Source organism: Sphaerodactylus townsendi, linkage group LG04 (assembly GCF_021028975.2).
Source record: "Sphaerodactylus townsendi isolate TG3544 linkage group LG04, MPM_Stown_v2.3, whole genome shotgun sequence".
In the NCBI taxonomy this organism is placed as follows: Eukaryota; Metazoa; Chordata; class Lepidosauria; order Squamata; family Sphaerodactylidae; genus Sphaerodactylus; species Sphaerodactylus townsendi.
The window spans coordinates 70730328-70748101 of record NC_059428.1 but is presented as its reverse complement, the minus strand read 5'-3'; the positions used below and the strand labels follow the sequence as shown (position 1 = coordinate 70748101).

General features: G+C 40.9%; 1 protein-coding gene across 1 annotated transcript in view; it reads right to left on the bottom strand.

Moving 5' to 3' along the window:
• The window catches only part of PDE9A (phosphodiesterase 9A), a 79492-nt gene that overhangs the window by 26822 nt on the left and 34896 nt on the right, over positions 1–17774 (bottom strand). Inside the window, exons 5-8 of the mRNA XM_048493635.1 lie at positions 13616–13670; positions 12239–12309; positions 7928–8012; positions 636–716 (exon numbers count right to left, since the gene is read on the bottom strand). Coding sequence (XP_048349592.1) covers positions 636–716; positions 7928–8012; positions 12239–12309; positions 13616–13670 — 292 coding nt within the window. The remainder of the gene's footprint in view (positions 1–635; positions 717–7927; positions 8013–12238; positions 12310–13615; positions 13671–17774) is intronic.

Below are 17774 nucleotides of genomic sequence, written 5' to 3'. Positions count from 1 at the left end.
AGTCCAAATTGTCGAGCACTCTGCTACTCGCAGTGGCCCACTGCAGACTGAGGGCACTTCCGCAGAGGCAGATTAATGTACTTTCAATCCACTTTCAATGCACTTTTGCAGTTGGATTTCACTGTGCAGAATAGTAAAATCCACTTTCAAACCATTGTGAAAGTGGATTGAAAGTGCATTATTCTGCCCATGCGGAAGTGCCCTATGTACCACGCAGTTTCATTCAAACCAGGGTTAAATTATACAAGCTAAGAGAGAATATTAGGCTTTTAGGACATAACTACCAGACCTTAGGAAAAAAACAAGGAAGCTTCCCCGTATGTTTGGAACTTCTAAATCTACTTTCACATTAACTTAAGAGCATATGACAATATATTTATCACTGAAACAGAGAAAGCAGGTATGGTAGGACAGGCCCGCCAAAGAAAGTAACAAGAGTGCTATTAGTTGTCACTTATTAGTTCCCAGGTAAAGGGTCCCAAACTCTTTAGGTGGTAATCAAAATGAAAACATTTCGGCAATAAATACTTTTCATGCCAGGGACCAATATATGTGGTGTAAAGGAAGTGATTAACTGATGCGATGATCTGCTCTATAAAAAGATTATCTGAAAAGAAAGTGGTTCTTATTGTACCTTGGGATAGGATGATACATCCCTTCGGGGCATCAGCTTCTTGTTTTCATCCAGGAAGCTATATTTACATGGGCAGTTGGTCCTGTATATGAAACAAAATTCAACCCTCAGTATTTATACAACAACTTCATATTTTTGAGAGTACAAGTAAATGTATCTATCATCTGATAACTATCATTAAGGAATTGGCTACATTTCCTGTGATCTTTTTCTTTTGCAGATGTAGCATCTTTTGGGGAATATAGCAAGAAGGGAAGGGGACCATAATAGTTGCCTCTCCTGCCTCTTTTTTATGAGATAACTCTATATCTGAACTTCTGTTACTACCCATTGGGGAAAAATACAAGCATCTGTAAGTTTTCCTCAGCTGGCATTAAAGCAATAGAAACGGATGAAAGAGTTAATAATGTTTCCTGCACTTCCCACATCAGTCTCCTAGACAAAACAATCCCAGAGGCTGCATTTGTAAAAGAAAAAAAATCCTTTGGAAACATACAATATGTCACTTACCCTAGTCCTATCAACATAACTGTTATTAGATCTAGATAGCAAAACAAGAAAGGTCTGCAGTTGTTCATCTTTGGAACTATGGTAAACAATCTCCCTTCAGCACCAACCAATCATGACTTTTCTGTAATAAAATGTCCAAAGGGTATTTGCCTATTTCTGAACAAAATCTTAAGACCCATAGTAATTGCAACTCCTGTTGATTTATTTACTAGGCATTTTCAGATAGGCAAATATATTCAAAATACAAAGAGAAGACATTGTAGAAATTCAGAAATCCTCCTTTATCTGACATACATAGCAGTTACAGAAAGCAATTAAATATACTAAAAACCAGTAGAGTAGAACTTATACTTGCATTTAAATACCAGTTTGTACTGCACTGTACTCATATGCTATAACAATATATTGATAATGTGTGTGTGAGGGCAGGGACCAGCTTCCATAAGAGGTCAATTCAGGTTATAATTGGTGGGATGGAATCTGTATTAGATTGCAGATAAAATAATTGTGTGTGGTTAGTCACCCAAGAGAAACACCAACATTATGGTGATTACATCAGTCAGTCATACATGACAGCCAGTTCTTTCCATGTACTGGAATCAGAGGTGGGATCCAACCAGTTCTCACCACTTCTCTAGAAGTGGTTACTAATTTTTTCTGAGTGCCAAGAAGGGGTTACTAAAGCAACCTCCTTGCCCAATAGGGACTGGAGGTGCGTGTGTGTGGTGGTGACACTGTTTGAATCCCATCACCATCGGAACCTGTTATTAAAATTTTTGGATCCCACCACTGACTGGAATGTACAAAATGGCTCCATGTGGTTTCCTTCCATGTGAGAAAAAAAGTATGAAGCCTGCATTCTGACTGCACAACCAAACCATGAATTTTGGAAGTTTCAGGCTGCCGTGGCTCAGATACTAAGAACGAATTCCTTGCATAATAGAGTGTCTGTACTACGAAGAGCATTTTGTCCTGTGCTAACATTTCCATTTGTACAAGGGATCAATGAAAGTAATTGATCACACCCAAATGCAAGTGCTAGCACAAAAGGAGGCATCCTCCACAGCAGAGATATCTAGAATGCATGGAACTTATTCACAGGATCCAAGCCACAGTGATTTCACAAAGCATCAGTTTGAACTTGCAGTTTTTGACAATGCAAATAGCACCCATCCTGGAATTTTTTTTACCACACCTCAGCTTGCCTGTCTCTTAGATAATTTGCCTGTACAACATTATGGTAATTAGAAGGGACCATAGATGAGAATGGCTTTTCAGAGTCAGGAATGTGATAACAGTGGATTACCGCAAGAAAAAGTGTTCGCCCCAGCTCATAATAGATTAATTAATTAAGTAATTATTGTATTAATAGTCTGCCTTTCTCACTGAGAGTCAAATTTGGTAACATTCCATACAAAGAATGTTCAATAGCCAAAACAGTAAAGACTTTAGAATCTGTGATCAGATCTTTACATTTGTAAATTTCTATGAATAGCAGCTCTGTGTGTGTGGTGTGGTGGGGTGGGGAATAAGCAGTATACCAGTATTGAAGAGGAAGGGCTTTTACTAGCTTTTTGGAAGCTATCCTACAAGTCCACATTTACTTTGTACAGTGACCCAGCCAGGGCTGGCCCAAAAGGTTTGGGTTGGGTTTTTTTTGGTGCCATAGGTAAACTATAACCTTGGCACTCATCTGTTCCAGCATTCCATTTTCTACAGTACCCAACCAGATGTTTTTGAGAAACCAATAAACATCACACTAAGGGTACAGTTGCCCCACTACGAAACCCAAGCGAGTGGGAGTTCATGTCCTCTCAGATAAGCCAGAGCAGGACTTTGAGGATATTCCCTCAGAGGGTTGAGGAGATATGTGAAGATGGGAGATGGTGGTGAAGAGGTGGGTGACAAGGGGCTTAGTCCAATGTAGTCGTACCCACGAGGTCCCAGGGAAGAGACGACACGCGGAGATTTCATCTGGTGGAGAGAGCCAGCAAGCAGGAAGCGCGGGATCCCGTGATCCTGGCAACTCTGCCGTGCGCTCGCCCTTTGCACCTTTAATGGGAGTTTCAATGGGAAGCGTGTAAAGGGAGTCGGGCAGAGGAGAGCGGAGAGGTCGGGAGATCATCATGTGATGCATGATCTCATCGGGCTGCTACGTGTGGGAGGAAGCATCCATGTCTGGGCCTAATCTTCACCTGAGGGCAGGAGCCTTTGTGTCCCTTTGTGTGGGACACCTGGTGACCGCGAGTCAGGCAGTTCATGACCCGTGACTCATGGGGGAGCGGGGGTTGGGGGAGTGTGTGCGCCTGGAAGGCCGTAGCCGGCACCGGCATGCCTAGCGCTCCTTCTACGGTTCTGCCGGGTTCGCGGGCTCACCCCTACAGTCCAATCCATCTTAGACAGCAGGTAAAGACTGGTGAGGCACTGAAGGGGGCTAGGCAAAAGTTTGGGCTGCCGAAGGAACAGCATCGACAGAGACCATGAACACATATGCCTTTTTCTATCCACGCTTTTCCCTATGGCATGCTGAACAGCTCCCACCTACTGTCCAGCTTACCCCTACCTTCTTTAAGCTATTCCCATGACTAGTAGTTTCCCTCATTATTGTCACAGAATGGGAGAGGAAGACGAAAATGTGAGAAACTGGCAAAGAGCAAAGAAAAAGAAGCGTGCAAAGGGCAAAAGCTACCATTATGGAGAAGAAAGCTGATCTGCTTCAATCTACTGAGCAATAGTTGACTGAGAAACCAGAGGCTATTTGTAATTATACTCGAATTCTGAGGTATTTTTTAGGCTCAAAAGTGTCACACACAAGACATAGGTGCCTTCCACACATGCAGAATAATGCACTTTCAATCCACTTTCATAATTGTTTGTAAGTGGATTTAGCTATTTCGCACAGTAAAATTCAGCTGCAAAGTGCATTGAAAGTGAATTATTTTGCATGTGCAGAAGGGCCCACAGCCTTCCTGTCCATGCAAAGGAATAAATGAATGACTCACAGCAATCCTGAAGTATATCGGCTGTGTGTTCTCTTATTGGAGTCTTCAGTTGGCTGCCAATGCAGGAGCCATCTGTTGGAACTGGAGATGGTAGTGGGTGGAATGTTATGCAAGTTTTAGAAATTGTATTGTTTTAAATTTGAGTTCTTTGCTCAAATCAAATGCAAAAATAAAGTTGATGTTTTACATAGATCTTCATGAAATGGAAGAAAGAGGTGGGGTGTGTATATGGGTGTAAAGACATGGCATGGGAAATAGGTTTCAGTGGTTTTCCCGGAAACAAAAGAAAAATTCAGTCACAAAATACACAAGTTATTTCATGTGTTGCGCTTTTGAGCTTTTTTTTTTTAATTAACTCTATAGCCTCAGTGGATTGTATGTTCATAGGTTTACTCAGATGTCTCCAATTTTGGGAAGTGTGTGCCCTGTACATTGTCAAATCAAAACTGCAGGAAGATTCTACACCATGTATAACTAGTTTTTACATGTTTGCGGCAAAAGGGAGAACAGGTTTCTTCTCTGTGAGCAAGAGTTTAATGGCTCACTGATGATGTAGGTTTCTATATTTGTTTTTAACAGAGAGAGAGAGAAATACCCTAAAAGGGAGCCATGCACTTTTGGTTTATCTTTTAAATGGTAATAACAGAGCTGAGAGGTGACTGCACATTAATCAGCAGAGTTAGAACCAAAATGAAATGCCACTTGGTATCTTGACAGGTTATAATCAAGGGTGAAGGAGTATGTGCTGCAGCTTTCTCGCTTTGGAAAGAAGAACCGGCTCCTTAGAATAACTAGCCAGATATAATTCTAAACATTCAGTTTAACATTTTATGTAGGAGAGAGAAAAAAAACCCTTCTTTTGCAAAAGACTTCGGCCGTTTCTGCACGGCCCATTTATGTAACGACACCAGAGCCAAAGAGTGCCCCCCCAGGCGCCCGTCCACGAAGCGCCCGCTGCTGCAACGCAGCAGCGGCGACCTGACTCCTCTTCCCTCCCCCCAGGGCAGCGTCAAGCCGCCCTAAACAACAACCCTTTAAAGGGTTGTTGTTGGTGAGGGAGCGTTTTCCCTGTGGCGCGGTGCGAACTGCGCCGCCGGGAAGACGCTGTCTCCCGTCTCCGCCGCACTCCGCGGTGTCCTCGTGCCAAGCCTGCGGGCGTCGCAGCCCGCCCACACTGTCCTCCGACCTCCAGGGGGTCGGAGGGCAGCGATGGGCTGCGGCGCCTTCCAGGCTAATGCAGAGGACACCGTGAGTGAAGCGGGGGAGGGCGCAGAGGCGGCTCCGTGCGGAGCCGCCTGCCGTCTGCCGCCCTCCCCTTCGCCTGCTCGCACGCCGACAGAACTCCTGCCGGCGTGGGGGCGCCTCCTGGCCGTGCGGAAACGGCCTTTCTGAGCTCTCCTAGTAGTCCCCGATCTCCCCTTACTTACTCCTGCACAACAACCCATCTTCTATACCACTGCCTCTCCCCAGTCTCTGACCTTTTCTCCATCCCTGACTTGGCAACTCTTTTATGAGTTGCAAATGTGGTTTCTACAGATCAGAATACTTGTCATATTTCATTTCCTTTTTTAACGTTTTGCCTCTATGCTGTCCTGGTATTAATCTTAAAGCATTGCCAGTGCAGTTGTACTTCCTTTTCCAAGAATTGCAGGCTAGGCTTCTCAACAAATAATAAATATTCATAAAGAAACCTATTCATCTTTAACCTCTGCCATTCCCCACCCCCGCCAATAGTGCAGGTATACAATAGGAGATGCAGGTAAATTTTGAGAAGGAATTGTGACGAAACAAAGTTTTAAGGTGTAAATTCATTTCTGCTGTAAAGGACAAAATTATCTAGTTATCAGAGCCTTTGTCTTAAGAGGAAAAAACAGAACAAATAATGAAGAGAAAGCAGGTGAGGAGATAAGGACAACAGCCATGTGGAGAGAAAGACTGGTTTGTGTCAGAATAGAATCTGGGAGATCCAGGTTCAGATTCCTTTTCCGTCAAGGAACTTGCTTGATGAAATTGGCTCAGTCACTCTTTCTCAGTCTAACCTACCTCTCAGGGTAGTTGTTGTGGAGATAAAATAGGAAGGGGAAGAACAATGTTGTAAGTTATTGTGGATCCCCATGGGGGGAAAAGCAGGGTATTAATATCTAAATAAACACATACCAATTGCACAAATGTTTACCCTGTTAAATAAAGTACAAGGTTTTATGCAAGGCAATCCAAACATGGCTTGAAGTGCAAACACAGGCCCTTTCTGCACAAACCTTTTAAAACATTTTGAGGCAGGAAATAAAATGTTTCCTCCATGGCGTTTTGCATTGTTTCCCCCCCCTTACATTCTGAAAACATTTTATTTCCAGCATGGAAATGTTTTATCTGAAAACCCTTTTACAATTATTCTTTTGTATGAAATGTTTTCAAAACATCTTCCCTTGCTGGGTGGGCATATTTAAAACATTTTCATTTTCATTTTATCTTTCCTGCTGTGTTTTCCATGCCTCTGTGCCATCCCTGAACTTTCCCCTTGGTGCCATTTTATCGTGTCCCTGAGCTCACTTCATTCCTCCTCACCTTTGTAAAAAAAATGTCTGGTTAAATCTTCAAAGCATTGATTACATACAACAACAGAGAATCCATCTATCAAGTCTTCAAAGCATCTATCTACAAATAGCCAAAAAAGAGAGAACCCCCTCCTCACAGCAGCCATGAAACATGAGTGTGAACAAACGGGAGTGATTGAAAATGTTTTGCAAACATTCTGCAAGCGTTTTAGGTGATATGCAGAAAGGGCCACACCTGAGTAATACCACTTTAAGTTATTATCTGCAAGCAGATGATGTGAAGAACTCTTGATAAAAATGCATCTTAATCCTATGAAAATGGACCTTGTTATGGTACCCTGATTTTATAGAGGAAGTCATGACAGTTAAACCTTTTGAAGGATGCAGGGCAGATGTGCTTGGCCTCAAGAAAACCCCATATTGGGAAGCTTCCAAAGAGTATTCAACTCCGCTCATTTAACAGCAGCTTTAATTGTGCCTTAGTTGCTGGTGTCCTTGTCCTAATGAGGAATTTCATGGGCAGAGAAACCTTCATGTTTCAGTTTATTCAGCCTACCATAACAAAATTTGATTGCTTTGTCTGTTGCATTAATTACCACTCCAAGTTTGGTAATATATTACATTAACAGATTGGCGTCTTCTCTCAAAAAGGAAATACCTCATTTCTGGGTAAATATAACATGCACATTCTGTCATAGTATAAGACTTTAGCTAGAGGTGCTACTATGTGTATATTGCGATATTCTCTGTGATTATGTTTCATATCTGAGCAGGTTTATTTAAAATAAGAGGCTCTTACCAAACAAATGTTTTTCTTGGCAGAAGAATTTTTTGTTCTATGCACAAAATTAGGGCCAGAATTTTTTTATTACCGGATGGGTAAACAGAAAGAAACCAAGATGTTAATCTCTGAGAGTAATTTTTCCAGTCATCTGGAACAAAATGATTTAACTATTAAGTTCCCATATATTCTTAAAGAAGCAAGTCTTGTATTTGATTAGCTGCCTTTAGCCTTTTGTTTAAAATTTTCAGAATGTTATAAATTACAAATTAGTTTATTAAATTGCACCGTTATGTGGGAGTAAAGCCCACTGAATGAAAATAAAATCCACTGAACTGAATGGGATTTAATTCTGACTAAATATGTTTAGGTCAAGCACTAGGAGGTTAAGTAAAAAATTGTCAAGCGGTAACTTTCCCCCAAAACAGGAAAAGATAGAACTTACCTGCTGTTCCTCGCTGCCATTTCATCTCTCATCTTTTTAATATCACTCTTGCACTTTTCAATCTCCACTATTTTCAATCCTTCCACTGTCAACAAAGTGAAACAACAGGGGGGTTACCATGGAGAAGCCTGGAGGATCTCATTTCAGTAACTGTGCAAAATTTCAAAAGGCCTGGAACAGTGGAATTACCTAGTGAGTGACTCAGTGGGTCTTTTGGTCAGAAACCTGCTTCTGGACAGACAAGCTCTCCTGACACCACAGATCTTTACAAGCTACCAGGATTTCAGGAGATCACAAAAACAGTTACCATAGCTATTGCGGGCATGCCACAACATTCAGTTGATCTGCTGCTTTTCAGTATTTCCCTCAGAACATGTGTAGATCAAAACACTAGACAAGACCACTGCAAATGTTAATATGAAGCACTGACTATACTGTCTGGAGACAAACAGTAGTTATGTAGTTATGTAGGACTACATAACAGGCAGGGACATAATAACATTTCTTAAATAACCAGAAAGAAGCTGTGAAAATCGTAACTACATGCTAAGAAATCCTTAAGGGAGAAGTAATTTCAGTTCTCTGCACATGTTACTTTGCAGAATGTAGCTGAATGGTCTATATGCTTCAGACTACAGGAGAGGGGGAACACATTTCTGAGTGCTCTGCTACAAACACAAAAGTCTCTGCAGGTAGAAAACTAGCAAAACAAGTTGGACTAGAATCTTTGTTCCTTAATATTCATTTTTTTAGTTGAAAGAAGGCTTTTTAAAACCTGGGAGGGCACTCAAAAATGCAATCCCTCATTCACAACCTTTAAGCAGCATAATCTATTCTATCACCTCAGAATTCTGTTGCATTTGTAGACTGGATACAGTGTATTGTGATTCTTAACTAATCAAAAGTTAAATTTGAAACTACCATTGTAAATCCTCTACTTTCTAAGTAACATGTTTGATTTGTTTAGGCTGCAAAGGATTGCATTTCATGTGCACTGAAAGCTTAACCAATCCAAAGATGTGAGTGCTGCCATCCTCTTCTCTCTCACTTGTATTTGTACAGCCAAGAACCTAATACAGAATAATTTTTATGTACAGATCATTTGCAGTAGGAACATTTAGCAGGCTACCAGCTTTCAGTGCTCACCACTTGTGCACACAAGCTGATGTTCAAGAAAATCCAGGGAACTTAAAATTGTTTAATTGGTTCTCATTTGCACTTAATATAATAGCAAATCTCCTCCTCCTCCTCCCACATCATACAGCATGCAAATCAAGCAGAATTGCCTCACTGGTGACACAAGCAATTTGTATCAGTGAGGGTAGGGCGGAAGCAACATTTTTTTGTAATATGTGCAATTGTGGTTGTTGGCTTTGTGTGGGTGAATGAAAAAAGGAAAGGAGAGTAGGATGGAAAGCCTTGACAGAAGAGGAGCTCTGTAGTTAATTGAAATCTGAATAGTCCTTTGCCATTTAACCTATGGGCATTTATGAACTTTCCTCCCTCTACTGCAGCTTGTACTCTCTGAAATGCAGGGGTTTGGGAGGTCCTCAGGATAGTGTGGGGACGCAACGTGGGGGTCTGTGGGGGAAGGGACAGCTGGCAGAAATCCTTTCCTTTCATGCAAGCAGAAATGCAACTTGCACAAATGGAAGGGGAATAAGGGTTCAGCCCACCATCTTGCACCTTTGTGCATGCACTGGGCTCCTACTTGTCCGCTGAAATTAATGGAGATCATGTATCAAGCCATAGCTATAATGCCTGTTTGTGGGTGGATTCTCACTTGATGATGGTCTCAAAATGAAAAACTGCTAGAAATGTTCCCTCATCATACACAGTCCCAGGGCATAGGGCAGAGACACCTTGTGAAGTTTAGCAGGTGGAGTCTACTCTAGACACTATCTAGATCAATAGGAGACCTCCTTGGAATCCTATGGAAACTGTCTTGAATTTCAAGAAGGAAAAAGGTGGGATATAAATGCAAAAAGCAAATAAAAATAAAATCATGTTTGAAAACTACACAGCAATGCATTGCCCTAACCATTAATTTCCATGTTGGCATCACATCTTTGCGGCTCTTCAAACAACGGGCAAAATCCATATTTTGAATAACTTTAAAAAGTTGCAGCCTACACACTGTGCATATATACTCTACCATAAGCTTTCCTGGTGTATCATGGAGATACCTGCACGAGGGACCCACAATTAGCCACAACTCAATAACATAATTTTTTACAGTTGTTTCACTTTTGAACAGCTGAAGAATATTCACACAGAGTTTTTGGCCCTCAACAAGGAAACAGAGAGTGGCAAAGTGTTGATGTTTTATATTTATAATAAAGTTCTATTTAAGATCATTATCAAAGAGAACTAACTGTGCCCTTTAGGCAATATTGTAATGTGCTGAGATTTGTTTATTTTACAGCATTTATACTCTGCTTTTCTCAAAATTCAAGTCATTGAAGTGTTTTAAAAATTAACAACTTTATGCTGATTTACGATCCTATGCCGCATTCAGACATTTGTGCACAGAGCTTCCCACACAATTTCACTACATTGTCAATAACAACCCCCCCCCCCCACAAAAAGTGAAGTTGCATGGCATAATGACAATTGCTGAACCCATATGTGGACCACCTTTGCACATAGACTGTTACCATGTGGCAACTTGCAGCTTTCCCACTCATGCTCTTCAAAAAATAGATGCTATCCAAGGAACTCATGAGGTTTAAGATGAAAGGAACTTGCATGGACTGTGGGGAGAGGCAAGACAAGAGCCATGTGGTTTTTATGAATATAGTGTTGGACCTGAACCAGGGATACTGAAATCTCTGTTCAGTCATGAAATTCACTGGGTGAACTACATCTAACCCATCTCTCACGGTGGATGTGAATTGAATGGCTGCTTTGAATTATTTGAAAAAAGTGAGAAAGTCAAGCTAGCCAGTTCCCACTGCCTCTCCCTCCCTGCCTTTCACCATCGTGCTGTTTTTTCCCTGCCAGATTCCCCCACAGCAGCTCCTGTGGGGGGCAATTCTTCTTCTTTGCTGCTGTGGTCAGGCTGGTTTCCCCCTGCACTTCCCAGCTTTGGTGAATGGCGAGACACTGGCCTCGACTGACTGGGGTTGTGGTAAGTGTTGGAAGATGGCTGGCAAAGTCTGAAGAGGTGGTCCTCAGACACTGGCTGTTTAACTTTCTGTATACTGGGTGTACTTCCTTGAGTTCCCTGGATTTTTGAAGCAGCTGAGGGAGAAAAGGCTAAAGCTGCTAAGTCATCATATTTTCCCTTTTCTCATATCTGGAAAAGCAACATAGATCCTGAAAGGACAATCCTTGAAAATCAGTGGGAGGAAGAAAGTGGAAATGGACATGTGAGGATGGACATGCAGCCTTGTTTAACAATTCTCAGGTATCACTCCTGTGCAGTGGTGGGATTCAGCAAGTTTGCGCCACTTCAGCAGAAATGGTTGTTGAAATGGTGCTTGTTAACAAACAGTTGTTAAATTATTTAAATCCCACCACCGGAACCGGTTGTTAAATTATTTGAATCCCAACACTGCTCCTGTGCGTACTTAGTAATATTTCCCTCAGTGGAACTTCTAAGAAAACTCTGTACAAGACTGCTTCATAACATATCTGAGATTAATCTGGGGAACAGGAAGCCCATAAGTGTACAGATTCAAACAGGCAATCAAGGTGAAATAAAAGATTATAGGTGGAACACAGTCCAGGGACACTAAAGCTGATGCTGAGCTGCTAGGCACATGGTACAGTACTGGTCCTGTGCCCACCTTCTCCAGTATCCCACTCTGGTGACCTCAGCGGACAGGCTAGCAGCTGTGGGGCTTCTGTTTCAGGTCCTTGGCTGTAGGGCTAAAGACCTTGGATGGATACTCTTATTCTGCACCCGACGATGTCTCTTCCTTGTCTAGCAGATCTTCCTGCAGCTGGGACCAGTTGCTTCCACCTGCTCTTCAACCAAGGAGGCTTTGGCAGGCAGACCCTCAACAATAAGAAGGCCGGTCTTGCAGTTGCCAATTTATGTACAGAATATGTTTATGAAATGGCTGGATTAGAATAAACGGGTCTGTATATGATCTTTTCATCCTTTTAACCAGGTAGTGTGTATGTAAAACTAGAACTTAAAATTTTTTTTTTATGATCAACCCACCCACCCCTTAATGTTATATCTCACAAAGCCTGAATGCAGAACAAATGCTCATAAAAAGAAATACTCCCTCAGGTCTCATGCCTTCTTAACTTTACACACAACAATTTCAGGTTTTAATTAGGGGGAAAAATGGCACTCACATTCAACTCTTTTCTCCAACATTGCCAAGTGATTAGCTACTTCAGTTTTCAGTTCATTGATTTTAAATACCCTGGAGGGGGAAAAAAAGACCTCAAGTAGGAATGCAGCACTCATTTTTTATAGCTGCACAATTAAATAATTTTATTAGAAACCTAATTCCCCATTCTTCTAGCAGGAAAACAAACCCAAGACTTTGTATGGATTTAGGGATTTTTTTAAAAAAATGTTGTAAATCTTTGGCATGATTATTATATCACCTTTAATATTCAATGCGGAGTTGCACACACACACACACACACACACACACACACACACAACAAAAATCCATATGTGATGATATATTAATAACAAGCTGCTGTCCTGGTCTAGCTGTCTGATGAAATCATAAGGGTTCCAAAGTGCAGCTGGAGTTCAGTCAGCCCTCCAGCTTTTCACATCCATTTGAATGAAGGAGGAAGCTTTGAGCATGGAGCAGTCTGCTGTGAGAATATGCAAAACTCTCAACTAAAAGTCTGGCAAGAGTTCTATTTGTGTTGGGTGTCATGTACAGGACTCCGGGATTGGGTCTCAACAATTCCAAGCAGTGTACATAAATGTTTACTCTCTTAATGTAAACATTTGGTTTTGATTATTGCTAAACTGATACTACTTCATATAATGCTTTGTTTGTGTGTATGTGTAGTGCTGCCAAGTTGCAACCACCTTCCAGCAACCCCAGCAACGTTGAAGCAGAGGTGAAGAAGTGAGAAGCAGAGGTGGTTTCTCATTGCCTTTCTCTGCAGATCCTTCCTTGGTGATCTTCCTTCCAAGGACTAACCCTACTTAGCTTCCAAGACCTGATGGGATCATACTATATCATACCAAATTCCCTCCTAACGCTGTGTCTACACTACATTATTTTTCAGTTGCATAGTGGCTTGCAGAGATGCTGAAGTATTGAGTTCTTATAGTTTTAATAATTGGTTTGCAGATTTTTAGCATCAGAGACTTTTTCCATGTTGACTTGTCCGCCAAGAAGCTATTGCATGTCTGCCGTGGAATCCCTGCCTTTTGTAGAAGGTTCAGGGAAGTTTCTAAACTACACACAGGTCCAGCCTGTTGAATCTGACTGTTGTTCGAGTGAGAGTGAACCCTGGCGCTTCTCTTAACAGCCGTTAAAATGTGCAAGCTTTCTTCCCAAGGGAAGTGCTTCTACCATTACTTCTGGAAGGATCCCTAAGAGTCACCTGAAGACACAAGGGCCACTCAACAGTCTGAAAAATCGGTAATAGCACATCAAAGTTGCAGGACCTGTTTTAAAATATGCTATTCAGAGCTTGTTTTGTACAAATCTATACAATAAGACAATATCATAAACAACCTTGTAAACATTTTACCTTGATAACTGTTCAATCACCTGTGTCAGCAAATTCTGGATCAATTCATCTTTCTCTATAAAAACACATGAAATAAAAAGGAAGCTATGAGATAATGGCAAGGTGATGAAGGAAAAAAACAGATTCCAAATTCCACACTAACAACAATACTCTAAAAAAGAACATCTTTAGCAAAACAGATAAGCTTAGCCATTCCCCTGCAAATCAAGAGTTGCCACTGTGGAGAAGATCAAATGTTTGAGTAATCCAGCATCTCTTTTGTCCTTGATGTAACTGCAGGTGTTATGCAAACCTATAGAAAGGGGTCAGATGTTTGCTGATATTAAATTGTGCTCTGAAGAAGATTGATAGCCTTTATAATGGCGTTTTCAGCAGTACAACTGCAGGTGTTCTTTTTAGTCACAATAATCACCTTGAAAAGGATGAAATTACTTCAGATACTCTTATATTTGAAGGCAGAAAGTCTTCTTGGGTAACACTTTAAATTAGATAGAGTTTTTTCTTTCAGTTACAAATGGAACATTTATTTTGAGCCACCAGTCCTCATAATTTTTTTAAAGTTCTAGTTATTGGAATTCTCGATGTATTCCTCCAAGTACTCTTACATATCTGTAACTCTGCATAAAGAACTTTCCTGTTTATGCCAAACTTAGGATAACAAATATATTCTACCTGTAGGCAAAAAGGAGGAACTCTGCCAGTATGGTCCTTTGTGCACAGCAGAAATAAAATGTCCTACAGACATTTTTTAAAGATTTGTTTTGGCTTTTTGTGTTTGCTCTGGGCAGAGAACAAAAATGTTGCCAGTCAAAACAGTTCTCTTTTTTTGGCCACTGGTTGATGGACCTCTGGTCAAATCCAAAGATGCAGCACACAAAATGGCGGGCATGAATGATGAAAATGAACGTAAGAGGTTTGGGCCGTAAAAATAAAGCATCTCCTGCCTGCTTTTGTTTGCTCAGCAAGCAGGAGACATCTTCAATCGGGTTGAAGAAAAAAGATTGCTGGTTTAGCAATTTTTAAAAACTTGGGATGAGAGAAATAAAATGTTTTGAAGACATTTGGGTGGAGAGAACTGTGTGAACTTCTCCAAAATGCTATTTATAATGTCCTCAAGGCGTTACAGTTCTGCTATGCAGAAATTACCGGTACCTATGTATCACCAGTTGATATATAGTACCTGTTCATTAATAACTATGCAAAGTTATTCCAAAGAACAGGAGAAAGTAAGAGAGGAAAATATAAAAAATATAAAGAACTCAAAGTTACTTATTTTCCATGCCTGGAGACAATTAGATCAAATCCTAATATAATGAATATATACATTAAAAAGTGAATTTAATACTAATGAAAGTGAGAACAAAACCTGACAAAATTAATGAGTTCCCTTTCTAGATAAGAAAACTGGTTCAATAGAACAAGGAAACACATAGCACAAAATGTTCAGAGGGTTCAATCAACAGAGTTTTGGATTTGAATTCAAATTAATTACAGCCAAGAACATACTGGGCAAATGTTTCCCTGTCTCGGTTAGTGGGGGAGAAGGATCCAGAGAACTGAAAGCTGAATTCACACAATCCATAGTCCGTAAAATTGAAAGAACAATCTATTTCAAAAGATGAAAGGATAAACGACGTTATTGTAAAATGCCTTGCAGACTTACTTCAAAATAAGTTATAATGGCCTTTGATCTCATTATACAGACCACAGTCTTCATCTAAGAAACATATGGTTGAAGTAGCTACTAAAAACGGGCACCAAGATTATTGAAAAGCATCTTTCAAAATGAAAGAGAATAGCCTAAAGCAGAAGTGGGAAGAAGTATTAGGTAGAACTTGTAAGCTTTCAACATTGTGTGGAATGATATATACTGATAATGAGAAAGCCAGTGTGGAATACAGTGGTTAGAGTGTCTGACTGGAACTTGGGAGAGTCAGGTCCAAATTCTGACTTGGACAGGAAGTTCACTGGGTAGGATACTCTCTTTCTAGCCTAACCTGCATTCCAGAGATGAGTTAGGGGCAGCAAAGAATGCATGTCACCATGTTCTCCGTGGAGGAATGCTAGTATAAAAACATAGTAGTCGAAGAAGAGTTGGATTTATATCCCCCCCTTTCTGTCCTGTAAGGACAATCTCCTTTCCCTTCCCCAACAAACACCCTGTGAGGTGGGTAGGGCTGAGAGAGCTCCAAAGAACTGTGACTAGCCCAAGGTCACCCAGCTAGCATGTGTTGGAGTGCACAAGCTAATCTGGTTCACCAGATAAACTTCCACAGGTCAAGTGGTAGAGTGGGGAATCAAACCTGGTTCTCCAGATTAGAGTGCACCTTCTCATAACTACTGCACTATGCTGGCTCACTCTCTAAGGCTGATTCCACATGGGCCAAAAACAGCAGTGTGAAAACGGTGTGGAAATGGTGTAAAAGAGTTTAAAATGGTGTAAAAGGGTTTATACTTTTTCCACCACATTTTCACACCACTGTTTTTGGCCCATGTGGAATCAGCCTAATAATAAGTTTGCAGCCATTAAGTTGCAGAGATATCCACCTTAACTGGAAGGGACTACAGAAATGTCAGAGGATAGAATTAATCTTGATAACTATCTTGGTGAACCTGTATAAGCAACTATCTAATATTCAACAGTAGTAGGTAAGTCACTGAAAAAATAAAACACCAACTTCCAAGATGTATAGTAAGTAACTGCTTTTAAAAAGGATTGGGGGATGACTATGGTTGATAATAGAATGTATGCATTCGATGTGTGTTGAGTGATCAAAACATGTTGATGGGCAGAGTAATATCAAGACAAAGAAATTGTGTTCCTCTGCTTGGCAGAAATTAGATGATGGCTACATTTCAGTGTGAACAACTGGCATTGTTTTAAGTAACATTTGGCAAAACATTAATTATTCAGAGGAGAGTTGCTGAGGGTTCTTCCACACCTGCCACTTGTGATCCATACTTAAAATGGTTTTTAGCAGTTTTTAGCAGGATTACTCTGGAAATGGCATTAAGTCTTCCTTACCAGCAGTGAGCAGGTCTGGGGTGCACTGCCTTTATTCCAGATAGCTTGGCTATATACTCTGGCAATGGATACCCCCTGACACTATGCTGAAACAGCTGTCCATTTGACCTATGCTGTAGCATGGGATCATCAGTGCACCCAAAGATGTGGAAGGGAATTTTTACAGTTATAGATTTCATCTGGAAAATTAAATTCGTATATGCAATGATGACTGACAAATCCTACTGGGAGCAACGACATTTTGAGTGCCCATGTCAAGCCTTCCCCTGGCCTTTTAGGCTTCTTCAACCTTGGAAGATGCCCCTGGATATATCTCTGATTTTCCATGCACGGGGGAAAAAATCCTAATATAATGGAAAAATGTGTTGCTTTCATACACATATGAGATGTCCTATTGCATAACAAGCTTAGTAAAAATTTAGACACAGTGGTGTTCTTGAAACATAGAGGTGTTCTGAGTCCTCCAGTATATTGCTACATTGACAGGTGTTAATTGTATAGTACAACACAGATGCCCTTATGTTAATTATTCACCAATCACTGTATCCAGCTGGAGAGATTCTCTCAACTGCTTTGTCCTCAGAAAGGGTCTAGGAAGAAAAGAAGTAAACTGTTGCTGCTCAGTTGTAGGACGGTTTGTGATGCTGAGGTAGATATTTGCTTCTTATATCGATTGCCTGTATGTTAGAATTCGAATTGATTTCTATACTGTTTACTCCTCCACTAACAACCTGAATAACTTTGTTTGCAACAGTTTAGGTTCAGTTTCAAAAACCTTATTCTACGTTTTAACCACCACAGTTGCAAAGCCAGCAAATGTCTTGTGCCACACTGTGTTGGTTCACGCTGATTTTAGGGCCAAACTTGGCTTAAAGTTAGGGATCTGTGATTGAATCTCCCATCATGGAGCTTGACCTTAAAAAAACATCCAAGTGGCCGCTGCACCGGGGTCATGGTAGTTCTTCTTTTTAATAAGAAGTTTCCCCATGCAAACTTACCCTACTCTTATCATGGCTGCAATGGGTGCTGGAAAGAAAACAAACTAGGCAACAAAAGGTGTCTCAAATCTAAGAGAAGTCCAGAGGGCAGTTTCAATTGTGGGAAATGATGCAGTGGGAAAAGAAATAAACTTCC